The sequence below is a fragment of the Macrobrachium rosenbergii genome, chromosome 15 (assembly GCF_040412425.1).
Source record: "Macrobrachium rosenbergii isolate ZJJX-2024 chromosome 15, ASM4041242v1, whole genome shotgun sequence".
Lineage (NCBI taxonomy): Eukaryota > Metazoa > Arthropoda > Malacostraca > Decapoda > Palaemonidae > Macrobrachium > Macrobrachium rosenbergii.
The window spans coordinates 58,041,798-58,062,829 of record NC_089755.1 but is presented as its reverse complement, the minus strand read 5'-3'; the positions used below and the strand labels follow the sequence as shown (position 1 = coordinate 58,062,829).

At 37.0% G+C, this 21,032-nt stretch overlaps 1 protein-coding gene across 1 annotated transcript in view; it reads right to left on the bottom strand.

Annotated features, from left to right (window-relative positions):
* LOC136846803 (thioester-containing protein 1 allele R1-like) overlaps positions 1–21,032 on the bottom strand; it is an 80,878-nt gene that overhangs the window by 17,525 nt on the left and 42,321 nt on the right. The window contains 12 exon segments of the mRNA XM_067118057.1: positions 99–153; positions 458–592; positions 1,198–1,341; positions 1,651–1,771; positions 2,568–2,701; positions 3,944–3,985; positions 5,921–6,202; positions 6,521–6,692; positions 7,074–7,232; positions 7,978–8,228; positions 8,617–8,841; positions 13,977–14,172. Coding sequence (XP_066974158.1) covers positions 99–153; positions 458–592; positions 1,198–1,341; positions 1,651–1,771; positions 2,568–2,701; positions 3,944–3,985; positions 5,921–6,202; positions 6,521–6,692; positions 7,074–7,232; positions 7,978–8,228; positions 8,617–8,841; positions 13,977–14,172 — 1,916 coding nt within the window.

Here is a 21,032-nt window from a genome sequence, read left to right as displayed (position 1 = left end):
TGTTCACTGGACCTTCTTATAGTCATTATACCTGCAAAATATGTCACTGAAACTTTAAGAACTGAGTGGATATTGAAATATAAGAGAGTGATACTTACAGAATGGGTTATAATCGTGAATTAGGCCGTTAGTCAAGACAACCACTCCTGCGTTCTATAAATAAATAAACAAACAGATAATTAATAGATAGATAAATAAATAAATACATAAACTGATTCATTAAATGCATTAGATAGGGACAGCATAGATGAAGATAAAGGTGAATTTTAATTAAATATTCTTGAATGACTGTATTCCACACACTGCAAGTTTATGCCCCAGAATATATTAATGTCCATTAAAAACTCATCATGACCTGAATGAGATAATTCCATTTCAAATTCTCAGGAGTCACTGACCATGGTTAATGTGACGTTATTTATACATGCAAATGAATGACTAATGAACCTCTGCTTACCTGGAACACGTCACTTGCAGTAGTTGTGCCGTGCCAGTTGAACAAGGCGCGCTTGCGCCTGGTGAGGCTATGCCAAGGGCCCTCTAGGTTGGCTCTGCCTGGGTCATAGGTCTCTAGTTCCTCTATTATATCATCCTGTGGGGAAGGAAAACAGTAAGTATATTAATTAATTGAAAGATGAACATAACTATACAAACAACTGGAGCACAACCACACCTTGTGTTATTAACAATAATAACAACAACTCCTCCAATAATAATAATAATAATAATAATAATAATAATAATAATAATAATAATAATAATAATAATAATAATTATTATTATTATTATTATTATTATTATTATTATTATTATTATTATTATTATTATTATTATTATTATTATTATTATCAATCTAGTCCATTCAATGACCTTCAGTGATATAATATACAATGCAGTTCTTGTACATCATTAAACAAGCTTCACAAATCTTCCATACAACGTTATCAAATTAAAGGCTACAGTAATTTGAAGTAGTTTGTACTTTAGAAAAGTCCATAAGAATACAGTGTTTTAAAATGTCTACATGCCTTAGTAACTAATTATATAATTCAGATGGAATTACAAGAGAAAAAACGAGCCAAACAATATTATCAAAGTACCACTTAGCATTGCAACAAACCAAAGCAGTCTGGTGCAAGTACAAATGAGCAAAAAAATGATAAGTGAAGCTACTGACGAAATCACCCATTCACTTACGTGCGTGAAATGATTGTGAGTCCCCAAAATGAGTGACCTCTGGTCCACGGCCAAGACACCGACGAAGGCGTTGGGTTTGGTCGTCACTTTTATTGCAACGTTGCCCCCTACGTCGACAGTGCCTGGAGAAACGTCAACAGTGACCTGTGAAAAAAAAAATGAAAAAAAGGTCAGAAATACGAGACACTTCCGATAAAATTAGGTTCTTTTAATTACAAGGTACACTTACCTAGTGATTGCAAGCGTCAGCTCTGTGTGGATTTTCCAGAAAATTTCACCAAAGTTTGACCTTATTCCTAAGAACTAATGATTTTATTTTGGAATAAATCAGGAACTGGATTAGGGGCCTTTGGTTGAGGGAGTTGGTTGGTGGGGTAGAGGAGGGAATTGCTCTACCTCGGGAGAAGATGGGGGAGGGAGGCGAGGTGGAAAAACGTTAGTGGAAATCCTTACCTCATTTTGGATCGCTCCAGTCACTGCGAAGTGGAGAGAGTCTGCCACAATTTCCCCGTCATCTTTGACATAGTAAACGACCAGACGTGCTCTTGGTGCCATTGCTGATGTGGCTAAAAATCTGGGGGAACAATAAATGTCAAGATTATCTTATTAATACTGAAGTATAACACAGATAGGCTTTTGAAGAAGGCTACGAAGTTTGAATAAAAACGACAGTTGTCCCAAGTCATTGAAAGTCAGAAGGTTGCACAAATATTCAAGTTCAGCTCAACCTGTGTTCAATAACAAATTGCCTTACGTACAGATGGTAGAAGAGATTTATGGTGAAATAGAAACAATCATAAACTCATATTCTGTTCATTTTATCTCCTAGACGTGAGCAATTAACTTTAAGATCACATTGTTGGCGTTGAAATCACTCAGAAATACAATACAATATTAAGGGGATATTCTTTTAAGACCACTATTTGATAACGTTGAAATCACTCAGAAATACACTGCAACATTAAGGAGATATTCTTTTAAGATCATTATTTGTTGGCGTTGAAATCACCCAGAAATACACTGCAATATTAACGGATATTCTTTTAAGATCACTTTTTGTTGATGTTGAAGTCACCTAGAAAGACAATGCAATATTAAGGGATAACAATTTGTTTAGAGTAGGCTAAGCAGAGAGCACCAATACTGGTTAGCTGGATAAGTTGGGATGCTTAATCATCGTTTAGAAAATATATATATATATATATATATATATTATATATATATATATATATATATATATATATATATATATATATATATATATATATATATATTGAATTCCAAAAATAACACGTTAAAAGAGGTAGAGTTTAAAATGAAACCTTCATCATTTACCTGTCCACAAAAACCAATCAACTTGCGCATCGTACCTGAACGTGTGGGTTGTGCCCTTATGGGCCTGCAGCGTCTGAGCGAAGATGACGTCACCGCGCCCCAGGACCTCGTACACGAAATGTACCAGAGGCTGGGTGGCATTCAGACCAACCAGCACCTCGCCTCCGACCTGTAACGCAACAAAGAATTAGCATCACACTGTGTGAGATGTTTTCATAGTTATTGGTATAGTATCCGATTTCTTCAAATTTTTAAGAAACAAAAACTGGTTCAGATTTACATATGAAAAGTATAGCATTTACTTCCAATATAGTCGGGTTGTTATAGATGTCAAGGGTAAAAAAATAGAAAATAATTGTTGCGTATTGATGAAAATTGCAACTAGGATGGTCTACAAATCCTAATATGAAAAGGATTAAGCTATGTAAATTTTCCATAATTATTTATAAAAGGAAGAGAATACCGTATGCAACTTGAGTAACTAATTCCTTGTAGGAACTATGTCTAACCTTCTAATGAATAGGATTATACAAATTAATTTTTTACTTATATAAACATTGTAACTTTTAAACATGAAACTGATTTCCCAGAAACAGTGAAATTGATAACTGACTTATTCAAGACTGTCTGGCGTCACAAATGCCAGGGTCAACACTGAACTAATGACTCCTTGCGTACAGTTAGTTTTCAGTTCAGCTTGTTGATAAACAACTGGGGAATATTTTATATATATTTCGCCCCGTAATTACCTACTGTATTTATTCAGAAATTTGCTAGAATCTCCTTAGCTCCCATTATTTCATAGCTGACCGACTGTTCTAGTTATAATTACATTTTATATTTTATAGTTATAATGACATAATACATTAATGGTTATAATATTATGAACCACAGTTATTGAAAGGCATAAGTCCCAATTCTTGATCTATCATTGTTCAGCTAATGATTCTTGGGAAGGGCTCAAGTTTGTTTCGATTACCTGAGTTCCTTATGAATATTTTTACAGTACATTGTTCTGTTTCTCAGAGCAAAAAGAAGAAAAAAATAACTCCAAAGAATTAGAACATAGGTATTGGCATGAGAGGTGTTCTAAATAGTCACGCATCCCTTGTAGTATATGACAGGGGTGACTAGTCGAATGTCAGTATCAGCTGTGCGAACGTTTTCGTCAGATGTGTCAACAGAACAGGGGAATTCTAAACATAACGATAAAACTGATCAGAATCATATAAAAATCAATCAATTTATAACAGCAAATTGCAGTAAAACAATGAAACAACTTATACTCATCAAAGATATGAATGAACAGTTTATGAAAAGCACAATGAACAGACTAAACATGAAAATATATATTTCACAATGAAGCCAAAGACAGAGCCAGTCAGAAGAAACGAACGGGAAAAAAACCTACCGACTCAGTTGTAGTGAGAGTAACTTCCACTTCCTCATCAACCTGAACATTTTCGTGCAATATATGTGTTCAGGAGGGATTGTGGGGGTAGGTGGGGGAGAAGATCATGCAACGTGAGAGAGAAGAAGAGAGATATATACATGCAAGTTAAAACGACAAATCAATGATTATCAGAGTGTTCAGGCCACAGCCAATTCCGAAGGAATTTTCTGGAGTGATGTGAAACACAAGAAGATCGAGTGAATGAATACCATTAAACAATTGTTATAAATTCTTCTAAAATTCATTAATCTATATACGAATATTAATATTTTCCATGCAAGATATTGACCAGGGGAAATACAAGAGTAGGCACGTACTCCCTTACAAAAGTACGTGTAAAACAAGAATGTAATGATTGATATTTTCAGAAAATATTACACTTACATTACTGTAAAGTTCATGCAAAGTGCTTAAATAAACTTCAGTGACGATGTCACGTATCCTAAAACAATAAAAATTAACACTAATCAAGACACATGCTTATGTAGTTAATTCTCTAGTAAGTAAAAAACATGTTAAAATAATCGTTACTTTGTCAGTGGATAAAATTATTAGATTACCGAGAAACGTTATGACTTAGTAATGTTGAACTCTGTTACCAAAATCGTTAAAAGAAAAATATTTGCAATGTCTCTATTGTGAACCTATCTTGCAGTGAGGGTCTGCTGATGCAAAGTTAATTATATGCAGAACATTTCAAGACCATTTAGATATGAAACGAAAGATATGGAAGTACGAATGTTAACAGTATAAAACTGAGGGCCAAGTATAGTATATACATTATAGAGAATTTCAAAGAAGGCCATCTACAACAACGCATGAAGCATCTGACAAATACTTAGACTAAAATCAAATGCAACTAACTATGAATGCAAAGGCTCGTGAGAGTATAATACAAAATGCCCATACACCCTTTGCGCAACATACAGTAAAATAGGACATGATAATCAAAACTACAAATGCCAAAACAATAAGCTAAAGAAAATATCTGCAATTCGATCAGGGGAAAGCAAGAATATTTATATGAAAAAAAATAGTGCCTCCTAAAGATTTACTCTCTCATGAAACTTAAGTTACAATAGATTATGATGAATGGGTGAGAGAATGAGAGAGAGAGGGGAAAAAGTACGTGAATAAAGCTCCTTCTGAGGCTCTTTATGTTTTGTAAAGCGAAAAAGAAAAGTACTAATGATAGCAAGCAACTTTTAAAAAGCTATTTACATATCTAGTACAAGTTTCAATGATGGCGAATTTGTGATACCGAATAACAAGAATATACTAATTTTTCGTAAATACAGATCCTACAGAAATCTTTCAGGAAAAAAAATAAAAAAATAAATGGGTATTAAGAATTGCGATAATTTTATGAATGACATTCTAACTTAACTTTGCCAGTTAATCAAAACAGACATTTCTTCCAAAGAGAGTACTTGAAATTAAGCTTTAGGAGCTGAAAAAAATATGAATGATAAAAGTTCTCTTGTGATAATATCTATAAGTACATTAGTGTTATTAGTTCAAGGAAAACGATTTGATAAGTTATGTCCAATAATTAAAACTTCACATGATAACGAATGAAGAGACAATTTATATCTAAGCTTCGGTATTTATAATGGCCTTTCCTCCTTACCTGCACAATAAATATTGAATAAATAAACCAAGAAGTAAAAGGGAAATAATTAAAATTCACGATTTAGAATCACTCCTAAATAATAAAAACTCCTTAGAAACTCAATAACAAGTAATGAAAACTAAGCTTCGGTATTTATAATGGCCTTTCCTCCTTACCTGGACCTTAAACAATGAATAAATAAAACCAAGAAGTAAAAGAGAAATAATATAAATTCACGATTTAGAATCACTCCTAAATAATAAAAAAGTAATGAAATAACCCGTCAAGACAAAACCCGCGTGAACACCCCTCCCAGAACATACGTGAACATTCTGCGTCAGCAGCGTCGCCTGCAGGAAAGCGTTCGTGGGGCTCTGCGCCCTGATGATGTCGCCCAACCACTGCGTCAGTTCCAGGTACTTGGCTTCCAGCGCCAGGCTGACCACGTCGTCGTCCAAGGGCGGCGTGAATTCCAGGGTCACGATGCCGTTCTCGGGAATCGTGTAGACGGTCTCCTCGAAGTTCTCGACGTCCCTGGTGAACGTGTGCCTGACCGTGACTTCTCCGGACGTCACGGGCGTGTCGTCTTGGTAGGAGACTTTGAGCTGGAAGGAGGGAGGGAGGGAAGGATTGGTTTATTATTATTATTATTATTATTATTGTTATCATTATTATTATTCAGATGATACGAGACTTTGAGCTGGAAGGAAGGAGGGAGGGAAGGATTGGTTTTATTATTATTATTATTATTATTATTATTATTATTATTATTATTTATTATTATTATTCGGAAGATACGAGACTTTGAGGTGGAAGGAGGGAGGGAATAAAATAAAATAAAAAAAATGGTCAATATTAAACACAAGGAAAAAAAAAACTAAAAACAGAGTTAAAAAAAAAAAAACTGTGGGAAATATACTCACGAAGGCAGTGTATTTCAGCCCGGGTTTGAAACTGTCAGACGTCCGGACTAACGACATACTGTAAGGGTAACGGTAAACTGTGACGTGATTCGTAGCGTTCTGAACGCGACCCGTCAGCTCTTCTTGAACGTACGCTGTTATTTCCAGTTCGCGAGCGTAGTCGCCCTTCAACCTGAGGATTTATGAATAAATATATAAATGAATAACTAAATAAATAGATAAACAGATATAAAATCGATAAATAAAGAGTTATAAAATCAATAAATGAACAAAAGCTATTACTTTCGTATCAAGGGAAAATAGGTTTTGAAATGATAAGAATTTTACATGAACAGAATTTATGATATATCTTTAATATGTTCTCTCTCTCTCTCTCTCTCTCTCTCTCTCTCTCTCTCTCTCTCTCTCTCTCTCTCTCTCTCTCTTAATATATATATATATATATATATATATATATATATATATATATATATATATATATATATATATATATATATATATATATATATATGTGTGTGTGTGTGTGTGTATGTGTATAATTTTTAATACATACCTCAAATCACTTTCCAGGTCAACGATGATGTCAGCCTTCCCTTTCATCTGTTTGACCACTCTGATGGGGTCATCGTAGGGCGCCTGCAGGTAGCCATATTTATACGTCGGGGTCACCTGCAATGTGATCTCTCCTTTGACCGGTCGACCGTAGGTATACCTGGAGGAGGAGAAGGAGGAGGTCAAATTATCTTGAAATTATATTGTCATGAAAAATAATCTTTGAATGTAAGGCTTCAATGACATCACTTCATATGCTTAGATGGAATGTTTTTTCTTTTCTGAATAAAAAACAAAAATGCAAATCTTAGGAGCAGTTTATTTTGGATGACCTCCAGTGAATGTCAAGAACGGTTTGTGCATGAACTCTCGAGATCGTTGCTTGAAAATTGCAAAGGAGCTTAGGAGTGTGTTGGGATAGGCAATAACTTCCACTGAGGTTCAGTCAGAGAGCTAAAATGCTAAAGATCAGATGACTTAATCATTAACTCACGTAATGTCTATATATAATACTATGGTTACTTGCTTCTAGTTTTAAAATTGAAGAGAATTCTTTAAAGACAATTATTATTGGAAATTAAGCATCTTTATAACCTCAAATTACCTAAGCTAAATGCCTTACAGTAATGGTGAAGAAAACTTTGATTATTGGTCCTTGCCAAGTGATCTGAAAATTAAAGATTCTGAGCCTCAAAACAGACTGTCGTAATTGGCCCAAAGATCTGTGAATTTGATTAATTCATGTCATACTTTTAGCATGTCAAGACAAACATAATTAGGGTTTCTAAAACAGGAAAATAAGAGAAACGGATAAGAACGTAAAGAGAAGTCATTCCTTCAGGAGAAAACACATTCTTCCGTGATAACTTTAACCTTCAAGACCAACGAATTTCTGTCTCACGTACTTCGCTGTCACCGTGGCCGTGATCTGCTTCTGGTCGTATGTAGCATAAGCAGGCAGTTTTACGTTAACCTCGAACTTGGGCAAGACGTAATAGGCCACTTCGAAGGCACGAGACGTCGTCTGACCGAGGACGTCGACCGTGATGTTCCAGTTGCCGAGGACAGGTTCCTCGGCTAACAGAAGTTCGCCAGTCCAGACCCCTTTGTTGGTGAAGACGCGTCGCCATTGCTTGACCAGGTTTCCGGCGCCGTCCTGGAAGAAAGAAGAAGATAAGGGAATGTTTTGGTGCATTACGGAAGGTTGTCTGAGTTCTTTGTGATGCTGAGAGGCCATGATGCTGTTTTATTAACGTGGTTTCAACACATTTCAAGGTTTTTTCAGTTGAAAAGGGGGACCGAATAGATTCCCGAAAGCTCTCTGCAGAGATTTATTTTCAAATATACGTACTCTTACATAACTGTGGATTTGTTTCTCCATTGCAAGACTCGTGCTACTATGAATAATTTTTAACTGAATGAATGCTATTTTGCAGTAGGATTAATGGGCAGCAATAACTCCTTAGATCCACTAGCAAATTTTAAGGTTATCCACTTGCAAATTTAAAACTAAACCCCAACCATTAAGACTCAATTATCCTCACCTTAATGAACACATCGATAGCACCTGTCACAGACGGTCGTAACTGGGGATTGACCACAACCACTCGGAACTGCACCAGGTCCCCGGGTTTGTAGATGGACCTGTCGGTCTGAATGAAGACCGAGTAGGACTTGTGGACGTACTCCAAGGGCGTCGTGTTGGTGAAGGTGAGACCGCCGGAGCCCGTCACCGTCAGGTTGTACAGACCGGGTCCTAGGTCTCCAATCTGTCGTAGGGAGAAGAGAATTTGATTCATTCATATACATGGGGAAATACATTTACACACACACACACATACGCACACACACACAAGAGTTTCAGCATAACATTATAAAGAAGAATCATGTCGATTTATCAAATATGACTGCAGAATTTTATTACAATCCAAAACACATCCTTCATCTTTACTGCAAACTTCATTCCAAATAACATGCCATGCCCCTAGGCCAGTGATCTTCAAACTGTGGGCCATGGCCACTTGGCCATGGCCTGGTTTTCAGGTGGGCCACGGACATTTAACTAGATTATAATAAAAATAAATTAACTATATAAAAAATAAGAAAATAAAATAAAAACAAAAGAAATAAAAATCTGAAACTTCAGTGTAAAGACAAAACTGTAATTCATTTTGTTGACTCATTGCGTGCCTTCACTAAGATCCAGAACTGGGTTAGAAAATTAATGCCGGTAATTTTGCAATGTTCAAGAATTTTTGTGAAGTTGTTGTGAAAAAGAATTAGATCCTTGTTTCCAAAATGAAATAATCAACCACCTTCAAAAATTTGGGTCAAGAATTTTCCAGATACTTCCTGATCTTGAGTCCATAGATCTGTCATTTATAGCAGATCCATTTAATATTGAGCCAGATTCTGTGCCAGACCCTGACCAAGAGGAATACTTGGAAATGAAATCTGATTCTGGTATAAAGTGTTTGCAGCTCTCTGTACAGGAGGGGTAAACCATAAGCGTGCGCTTTACCTTTCTCCTCCACTCACTTATGTGAATCAGGCTTTTCTCCTTACTTCAAATCAAAACAAAAGCAAGAAAAGAGGTTGACATGCGATGTGCCTTGTCCACAACGATTTTAATAGAAGAAACAAGCAACATCCATCTCATGCCTTACCTGAAGTGGTTTATCAGAGAATATGATCTTTTGGCCATGTTTCAAGCCTAAGGTCAGATGACTTTTTATTTACAATAATCAAAGTTCAGTCATTGAATTATTAAATTTCCTTGAAAATTTCTTAGATACATTTACATATAATGCATCTATGAAAATTCTGTTTGAGCATGTTAAGAAAATGTAATAAAGTTCCTTAAGTACCTGGTATCGTATGTTTTATTATGAACATAATTTATATGCTAAATCTGAAGGGCAGTAGGCCATGAATATTTGGAAATGCCTAAAGTGGGCCATGGTCTGAAAAAGTTTGAAGACCACTGCCCTAGGCTAAGCTAGGTTAGGTTAGGTTGGGTAAGGTTAGATTAAAATCTAAGTAGTAATTCGGGTGTGGGAAACATAATGAGATTATTTTCAAGAAAATGTTGTGGTTAGTTTTTAGGATATGGCGTCCCATTTTTTCCAAGGAAAAGGTCCGGTACTCGGTTACATCTCGGAAAAATGCTTCCCGGATGCAGCCATAAAGAAAAAGCAAGCATCCAAAAGTATAGAGGAGGAGAGTTGGCCTAAGATTAGTCTCTCCTGTCATACCTGATAATATCCTCTCAGATACCTGGAAGCGATTTCGTATAAAACTTTCACAGTTAGAAAGTTAAGGTATACTGATTGTTATCTTTGTTGGTTAAGTGAAGAAAGTACGATGCCTATAATACAGGTGGAGAAAGTTTAAGAAGTGTTGTTTTTGTATTTTCGTTTTTTTGTAATTGTTTGAATATAAGTTTTTGTTAATTTTCCAGTACAGATCAGTAGTCGAAAAATCGGAGGTTGTGAATTTAAAACACGAAGTCTTTTGACAAAATATCAAAATTTTAATTTAAGAGGAAGTTTTCAAACAATGCACATTAACTGTCGTACTTACGTAATACGCATAAATAAACTTTAAAAATCCAAAATTATATAAAGTGCCTAAAAATATATATTAAAAAGTGGCCTTTCGCTAGCCATTTGCCAACTTTATCAAACTACAACAAATGCTGTGGAGTGTCAGGGTAAATTCTATTTGCTTGAAAATTTAAAGGTCAGCAAAAAGATTTTGTATGGCACTAGAACCCATCTTTACACTCCACAGTAATTTATTTAAGTTCAATAGAGCTAGCAGTAGCTAGGAAAAGCTCACTTTTCGACATTCATTTCCACAAGACAATATTATTTAAGATTTTACCCTAACGCAGACCCGTTTACAACACCACACTTATGCTTAGCATAAATTTACGTGTTTCCTCCTTTCTACATCTGGGTATCGTTCGAAAATTCCGAACGAGAGAGAGAGAGAGAGAGAGAGAGAGAGAGAGAGAGAGAGAGAGAGAGAGAACCGAGAAATAAGGAAATCTCGCTCTTGCCTTTCTCAGAGGTCTTGATATTCCGTCCGCTGGGTTGAAGAAGAAGAGGAAGGACAAGATGGCATTCAAAGAACCTGCTTTTGGATACCTGGCCTTCCACGGCAGGAATACAGATGAGATTCTCTCTCTCTCTCTCTCTCTCTCTCTCTCTCTCTCTCTCTCTCTCTCTCTCTCTCTCTTCCTTAGGTTGTTGGTAGCATACTCAGTCTTTCTTGACTGTGCAGAGTTCAGAGGTACCCCACCAGACCCCTTCCTTCCTATTTCACTTGGGGTTAGCTTACTCAGTCTTTGTTGGTTGGTGAGAGTCCACAGGTCCCCACCAGGTCTCTCACTCCCATTCACACCTGACGAAGCTCACAGGACGCCGCCTTTGGCATTGAAACTTGCTGGCATAAGGCCAGCTTTGTCTAAACCGACAGAGACCAACCTTTTTCGCTTTGGTTTCTGAGTTCTTCCTATGGGGCACCTCTCCAGCAGTTCCTGGCTTGTCAGGTCTACATATATCTAAAAATATTCTTTAAAACATCTCTGTCTTTACACCTGATTGCAACTTCCATCTTTGCTCAGCAGAAAATGTCAAGAATTTCGTATAATATTGAAAACTCTTTCTCTCTTAGATTCTAAAGACCTCACCATGACATTTTGTCATTCAGACAAGACTCTAAGGGCTTGTTGCGAATTTCAAAGCACTGACTCTTAAGATGAAGTTGCTACCTTCGTGTCTGTGATCACACAGATGGTTGTAGCTGTTGTAGATGGTTGTAGCGGTCAATTACCCAGGTGAGGTCATACTGGCTGCCTCTACGTGACCGTCCGAATAGAATGAGACACGATGACCGCTGGTGTTGGCAAAGAATGTGACTGTTGGGATGACCGCTCTTGTTAATAAAACAATACTCCTGTTAGGATGACCGCTCCTGTTATCAGGAAAACCAGACTTTTTAGATAACATGATAACAAGGATAGTCAATCATAGGTCAACTTCCCTCCCTGATAAAATACGAAGAAGAGCAGTTATTATTCTTATTATTCTCGTGCGTATTTCTCATGAATTCCAGATACTTTATCAAACCAGTCAACGCAAGCAGCTCGTCCACCATGACGTCATCAACAATAGCTTGAAGTTGCCAGATGTAGGATGCTGTTTATAAATCCGGTTAAACAAAAATTCTGTTTATTACTCTTATTTTTCTACCATTCGCGTTTGAAATGAAAATAATTAGATCTTCAAATGCCGGCAAAGGTTTTTCTCAGATCTATTAGTTAGCACTGATAGACAGGGGTATTTAAAATGACTTTGAGGGCATCAGATGACACTGATGCCTTTTACGGAAGGAAGGGAGAATCTTATGAATACTTGATAGAATATTCGTAAGATCAGTATCCGACCATTCCCGTTGTGTAGCTGGGCTATAATTAATTCTTCTTCCTTTTTTTATTGTTATGATATTGCATACTCGCTTATTTTCAGATATATGAAAGAAGGTATTTGCTTTCCACGTTTCAGCAATTAGTATTTTTATGAGTATTTTTGTAGAAAGTAAATATTTCCGCCATTTTTTTCTTCGTGTAAGTGAACGAGAAATAGTCAGTCTCTCTCTCTCTCTCTCTCTCTCTCTCTCTCTCTCTCTCTCTCTCTCTCTCTCTCTCTGTTTTTCAAAGTCTTTTTGATATCTGTAAATGGGGAATATCTTAATTCAGTTCTCTTAGATTCTTGTGGCTTTACGTTAATTTTTCCTTAAATAATTTAATATGATTATAATCAGACCAATATAAATTGTGCATTCTTATTGTGGAAAATTATTTTAGGAACAAGGGCCGATAAGACGGGCAATTTTAAGCCCTTTTCTTGCCCAGAAAGAAAGAAAAAGCAAGGAGGGGATTTTTGAAACTACTACAAATTTCGACGCGAGGTCTGCAACCCCATCCCAAAATCCGGTACTCGAAAGGTTTCAAAAGACATCAGAAGCCCGGAGTATTTTATTATTATTATTATTATTATTATTATTATTATTATTATTATTATTATTATTATTATTATTATTATTATTATTATTCAGGAGACGAACCCTGTTCATATGAAACAAGCCCAAAGGGACCACTGACTTGAAATTCAAGCTTCCAAAGAATATTATGGTGTTCATTGGGAAGAAGTAACCAGTAATGAGACTCAATGAGACCAGCGTAAGGTTAACGGAGGGTACTTTTTATTCACCCAGAAGCTTGAGTAAGAACTCCCCCCCTCCTCCCCCCTTACAGGGTTAAGTGACAATCGATTCCACTCGAGAACTTGTTTTGGTCGGGGTGAAGGGCCTGCTGTGTGGAGACAGGTATCGGATTTTGTTTGTGTCCTCTGAGTGTGCAAATGCGGCTGCTGGGGGTGCCAGGAGAGAGAGAGAGAGAGAGAGAGAGAGAGAGAGAGAGAGAGAGAGAGAGAGAGAGAGAGAGAGAGAGACGTATTACAATAATTTTAAGAACTTACCTTAAGTTTAACAAGGTCTTGAGTCAGTGTCAGATTTGAGAGAGAGAGAGAGAGAGAGAGAGAGAGAGAGAGAGAGAGAGAGAGAGAGAGAGAGAGAGAGAGAGAGATTACGACAACTTTAAGAGCTTACCTTAAATCTAAACGGCTGAGTTGATGTCAGATTTTAGATTAGTATATTTTCGTGTATATGTATATATACATTTGCATATACATTTACATATACTCCTTTAAAGAACTTACTTGGAACTTATATACACACACACACACACACACACACTCCTTCTCTAAAGAACTCACTTAGAATTCCACATTCACTCTCAAAACACAAACATACTCTTCCTCTTCTTCAAAGAACTCACTTGGAACTTGAGGACTTGAGTTGAGTCAGGCTGCAGATCTGCCAGTTGCCTGTTGAGGATTAATCCCCCGCCAGCATCCTGTTTCCCTCCGACTTCGACGTTGAACTGCACAGGATCCTTTGTTCCGTGAGTGGACACCACCACATGGTAGTCTCTGTTAGGACGCAGGACTCGTCCTCCGACTACGCTGTACGTCCTGTGAGGAGGAGAGAAGGATTTAGCCTTAAATGACAAGAGAAAAGTTAGGGAACACACCTTGTTAATATAAGGTATCATTGCAAACAACAATGGGATATGCTGATGTCACAAGGCATACAAAGTAAAATTATCAGTTACCTACAGTTTTTAATGTGTAAAAAATTATAATGATTCAGTTCCTCTATTGTCTGAAGCCCTTAATATAGAACTCAGAACTTTTACAATTGTATGACGACACCAAAACTGGATTGTCAACATAACAAATGCATGCAGACATCCAGGTTGGTTGAAAGTGTTTTTACTTCTTTTAAAACAAAGCGTAAGTCCTCAGACTTTTTTATATATATAATATATATATATATATATATATATATATATATATATATATATATATATATATATATATATATATATATATATATATATACACACATACTGTATATATATGATCCTGTAATATATTATTAAACACATTAACGCATATACGTAGAAGCTTGCACAATTCACACGAGCTAAATTATCCTATTTTCCATTATATACTTCCCACAAATTCTCAACTGACTCACGTTGGGTGGGCCAACTCATTTTAGGACAACGAACCCCTGGGTTGCAGAGCGTAGTAGTGTCAGCTGTCATTAATAATTGCTTAAAGTCTGTTAAAAATTCTTCGAAGACTGCGTTGCCAAATTTCGTTTTGCCTTAATTATCAGTGATGAGAGTTTATTATAAAAGGTTTTTTTAATCCTTTTACCCCTTTAGGTTTAAATTCTATAAAGTTTTGTCCATCCTGATCAAAGAGAGAGATGATAAAATTTATTATTTTTGCAATTATATTCAAGAGTGACATTTTTCAGTCTTGTTTCTGATCCTCAGTCATGATTGACGAGGCTAAAGGTGAAAATGAATTTACAAGTTGGAACAAATTATTCCTTTATAAGAAGCTAAGAAAAGTTTTGCTCTATCTGTTTGTCTGACTGACATGTGAAATAAGATTCTGAAATATTCTAGAGATAAATAATTATCTACTCATATAAACTCGTTTTAAGAAAGTACACTAATGAAAGCTCGCCAAGTAAATCAAGTACACAGTAGACAGTACAGAAAGTACACATTTACACCCCAAAACCACTCAACATTCAGAATAGACAATACACCTACACATATCCCAGACAAAAGACCTTAATCACTCAGTATCAGAACAGACAATACACCTAAACATATCCCAGACCAAACGACATTAATCACTCAGTATCAGAACAGACAATACACCTACACATATCCTGAGACAAAACGATCTTAATCACGCCAAATAAAAACACAACACAGTACACAAAGTACACACACACATCACCCTAAATCTCCCACTTCAAAAAACTACACCGCAGAGATTAAACAAAGTACACACAAATGCCAGCAAACCCTCTGATTTACTCTGGAGAAAAATGCGCAGAATACACCAGACTAAGTACAGGCAGCACAGGAAACGCCGCTTGACCGCAGCGCCCGAGAGAAAATCACGAAAACGTAAACAATTCCCAGCCAAAACAGCTGTCGCTCCTAGCCAGGAGTCACTTAATGGCTGAGACTGAAGGTGAAAGTCTTATTTATGAGAATAGGATTTTATGGAGGTGGTAACTGAGACTTGAGAAGAGTTAAATGAGACTGGGGAGAGGACTGTTAGACGGATGACTGTTATATGTGTATTAGGTTGAAACCATATAATTTTTTCCTGACTTTTTTTCAGGGATTAAATGTATATAAAGTATCTGATCATGCCAGTGCTGTTTATACATACATACATACATACATACATACATGCACAAAATTCAATGGCTTCAGGCTGTTTCTACAAGCCTGTATGAACATCATAAATAGTCAATAAATAACAATAAAAAAAAACTCATCATCACGTACGGGAAATAAGGGGAAATCCAATCTCCTTAATAATAATAATAATAATAATAATAATAATAATAATAATAATAATAATAATAATAATAATAATAATAATAATGAGGGATGCTAAAAGCTTCATCGAGCTGACAAGAGACGACGATTTGCTACAAGAGTTTTTTGTCTGATCCTGAAAATAACTTGACAAGTTGGAAATCTGTCAAAATCTACGGGAAAGGCACACCACTTTTCACCAAGACAGACGTTCTTGCACACAAATATGCAGAATGATATAGACAGATTATCTCTGCATCTATACATTTATATAATATATATATATATATATATATATATATATATATATATATATATATATATATATATAGATTTAGAGAGAGATAGAGAGAGAGAGAGAGAGAGACTGATAGAAGGTTGGATAAGTTCAAGTCACCGAATATTTGCAAGGCTTACCAATCAAAGCATCTTCTTAAATCATTTTTCCATCAAAGTCACAATATAAAGCCCCGAAAATAAGAGAGAGAGAGAGAGAGAGAGAGAGAGAGAGAGAGAGAGAGAGAGAGAGAGAGAGAGAGAGAGAGAGAGAGAGCGTATACGCATAAAGCAATTACATGGCTTTATCTGAACGACATATGTCAACTTTCAACTCTAGTCAACCAGGGAGATAAAAATGAGGCGTTTTAGAAGCATATAGCCACCCATTACGTCATTCAGTCACGCTGATGTGAGACAGAAAGAGAGAGAACTGTTTATTATCGCCTCAAATCTGGCGTCACAGAAACGGAGGTCGACGACACTGGCGAATCAGAAGGACGTAAATTATGTGAGTGATGAGGTAGACATTGCAAACATTAAGGTATATAATGAGAATGTTCGGGTCGATTTGGGATTCACTTCTGACTTTCGTTTTCCCTGACTTGTAACTTGAGATAAGATTTCTGTTTATCTGATTTATTTATTTTGTTCGGGTCTGGGCTAGATAAAGACAGTGGTTTTTGCGTTCTATTTGCCTCTAAATAGATAAATAAAATAATAAATATGAGACCAAGATTAAAAGAATGATATAAACATGGAAAATAGACTTATTAAACATTTGACAGCTGAATTTATAATGAGAAAGACTGTAGATATGGCATAAATTGTAGCTCATGGTTAGATAAGGAATCTCTCTCTCTCTCTCTCTCTCTCTCTCTCTCTCTCTCTCTCTCTCTCTCTCTTATATATATTCATATGGAAATAATGAACATATATTTCTACACACATCCACACACATATATACATATAATCTATGTGTGTATGCATATATGCATGTACGTATGCACATACATAATGCATGTATGTATATACATAATGTGCGTGCACATTTACTGGCCATGAATGCACACACACACACATGCTGTCACCTTCTGCCTCATTATTTAAGCGTGTCGAGAAAAAGTACCGAATCAGAGTGCCGTGACGCAATAGTCTAGTATGCAACAGCGTGGATGTCGAACTTAGCAGCGTGGTTGTAATTACCATGGGACATGGATGACAGCATCCGATTTCCCCTTCTCTCTCTCTCTCTCTCTCTCTCTCTCTCTCTCTGTTTTTAAATGTGTTAGCCATTTGCCGTAACGTTTATTATCTGCTACAGGTAGCTCGCTCGTAACGTAATTCTGTTATTCTGATACTTCACGCATTGTACGTGACGCCTGTTATTGGTTATTGCACACTTTATTGTTTCCCTCCTCTCTCTCTCTATTCTCTCTCCCTTCTCTCTCTCTCTCTCTCTCTCTCTCTCTCTCTCTCTCTCTCTCTGGTAATCCTTCAGCGCCAATGCCAAGTTATATTTAGACCTCGACAATGGAGGGAACAGTCTGCAAATATTTCCTCCCAGTGATAATCATTATATAATACCCAACCCTTTTCACAAGTTATCTGTTGACTGGTCCGCCTCTCTGGTCCTGTCTATTATGACGTCACGAGATGAATAAGCGAAAAAACAAAGGACGATCGACAAGTGAATATTCGCGAAAAATTCGAAATATCAATTTTAATTCTAAATGTCAATATAATAATAGGATTTGCATGTCATTTGTTATGGGCAGATTATCAGATATCCACTATACCCAGGGTATTGTCTTCTGAAAGGTGATTTATGTTATTGTTGAATTATTAGATTAATTGTTAAATTAAGCCCGCTATGTGTTTGCACGGGCTCTTGCCCCAGAACCACCCAGAAACCTCTGAAGATTCATGGGCAAAGGCAAGGTCTATAGACCTTGGGCAAAGGTATAGATACAATCTGGAACGCGTTGGGCATTAGCAGAGTACCAACACAGTGTCTCCTGACCATGATATTCTCCTTGCTGGGCATGTGGGAGAAAGGTCTCAGGTCGACGTGGCCCAGGGGAGACGGGGAGGGGTAAGGGGGTATTCTGGAGAAGGGGGGGAGAGGAGGTGAGGAGGCGGGCATGAGTCAGGCGGGGAGGTGCGGTCACTAAATCTTATAACTTTCACTCTTGGTCAGCTGTCAGTATCAAAGCGGTCCTAAAAATTTGGACGGAGTCCTCTATAGGAGGGTGACAGTTTTCGGTAGGTAGAGGGATAAGGGTCTGAGAGAGAGAGAGAGAGAGAGAGAGAGAGAGAGAGAGAGAGAGATGTAAAGCCATTATATAAAGTGCAAAGGATGAGGAACCTTCAGAATAGGGGAATGGGAGATAGACTCACCATAGTAATGGGTAGAGATATGGAGCCATCGAAAGAGAGAGAGAGAGAGAGAGAGAGAGAGAGATAACGGCACTATTCCTAAAAGAACCAACATGTACGTCGATGGAGAGAGAGACAAGACGAAGAAATATGAAAAGCGAAAGGACCCAATCGCTCAGTTCATCTCTATGTTTGGGTCATGACATGACCACCATAAGTCAAAAGGAAATCGCGCCTTTTTTTCTAAAGGAAAGGCCCATACAGGCATACGCATTCATGCGCACGCACACGTGGGCACCCTGTATGTGCGCGCGCGCGTGCGCAAAATGCTATAATCTTCAAGAAGTCAGTGACTGTGCGCTTGTGTATATAATGCTATAATCTGCTAAAAGAGTCAGTAGTTGAATGGTTTAGATTAAGTTGACTTTATGCCAGCACCAGCCAATGCCCCAAGGCGGCTCGTAAACGTAATACGATTTGAAAGGGAGTAGAAGGTCTGGTGTGGACCTTTATACAACCCAACCAACAGAGACCAGAAAATAAATGATTAAGGTCAAGGTTGTAATCGTTTTTTTGTGGTAAGATAATTTGTTTTTATCAAAAACACGAGTTTTTTTATCACTTGAAAGGCGTTAAATTGTAATTATCACCTTTCTTCATTTGTGCTATTTTCTTTATCCATTTTTTTCTCTTTTTTTTTTACAATGTCATTGGATGTTCCTGTTATAGACATTATCTCAACCAAACATAAGCCTAACTCAACCAAACATAGGCCCATCTCAACAAAACATAGGCCTATCTCAGGGTCTATGCTTAAGAGATTATTATTAACCTAGGCAGAAAATCGCGGAGGAAAGAGTGACTTGCAACAAACCTTCGCACTCTTGGTCAAACAGCAAAGGGTCATCTTGAAGAGGCCTGGAAACCAACGAATATGAAGAACATGAAGAATGGGCGTCTCTCCTAGAAGGCGGATATGACCTCTCTCAGGATTTAAAAAAAAAATAAAAATAAAATCGTCTTGTCATCTTGGACTCAGGAATAGTCCCGGTTAGGTAATGCGATGAACTCTTGCGCCCACGCAGATGCCAGGGTATACGCGGGCTTGCGCGCACACACGTACACACACACACACACACACACACACACGCAAAAACGTTCAATCATACCCGTAGCTATTAATGCACTCTCATAGATACTGGAGAAAATTCCTGTTCGCAAAAAGGTTGGACTGAGGCAGTGAAAGTCGACCTTTTATGTGCGAGAGAAGAAGAAGAAGAAGAAGAAGAAGAAGAAGAAGAAGAAGAAGAAGAAGAAGAAGAAGAAGAAGAAGAAGAAGGCATCTGGAATCCAGGGCGCCAAAAGGGAGAGTCTGCTATACCAAGGAATTATTAGCATTCCAGGAAAACTCATCTTCTGATTTGATGGTCCCCTATAAATTCAAGTAAAATTCTTAAGGTACAATGGGTATATATTGGTGTTCTAGACAATAATGCCCAAAAATGACCCCTATTTGACCTTAAAATGGAAGTACCACAACTGCCCTAAAAAAAAAAGATCTGGAAAGGCATTTTGATAATGTTAGGTCTAAGTGGTATGCTTGCATGCTAGTATGCTAGAGAATTGCAAATAACTTTGATATGAAGATTACTGACCAAAGACGAAAGTTAAAGATGAGAGAGAGAGAGAGAGAGAGAGAGAGAGAGAGAGAGAGAGAGAGAGAGAGAGAGAGAGAGAGAGAGAGAGTATCTTACTGGGCTCTCTCATGCAAAGCCCCTAAAGTGTTGATATAAAATACGTAATATTAACAAGAAATAATTGTTAAAGTTGTTAAAAACAGTAATATACAAATTCCCATAAATTCTTTTCCCCTTGATTATCAGATAGCATAATGGCAGTACGAATAGTATAACGATAGTATGAATAATGATAGTACAGATAGTACATTGACAGTATCAATATCTGCCATTCAGTATAACCGTAAACCCAAATCCCACTTCTTGACAGTTTTCTTCATGCCCAAAAGAGCAGTGGGGCAAAAAGGAAGGGCATTGCTGAATACCCCCAACGAGTTATATGCCCTTGTTTTCTACGCCTACCATCTTTAGGAAATGACTTTTAAGAAATATAAAAGTCACTTTTGACCTTTCTGATCAGGTCAGAAATTTGAGCAGATGTTGGTTGACAAATTTTGATTCAGTGTGAATAGGGAATTGTACCTAAAATCATAGAAAGTTTATTTATATGATATTGAAG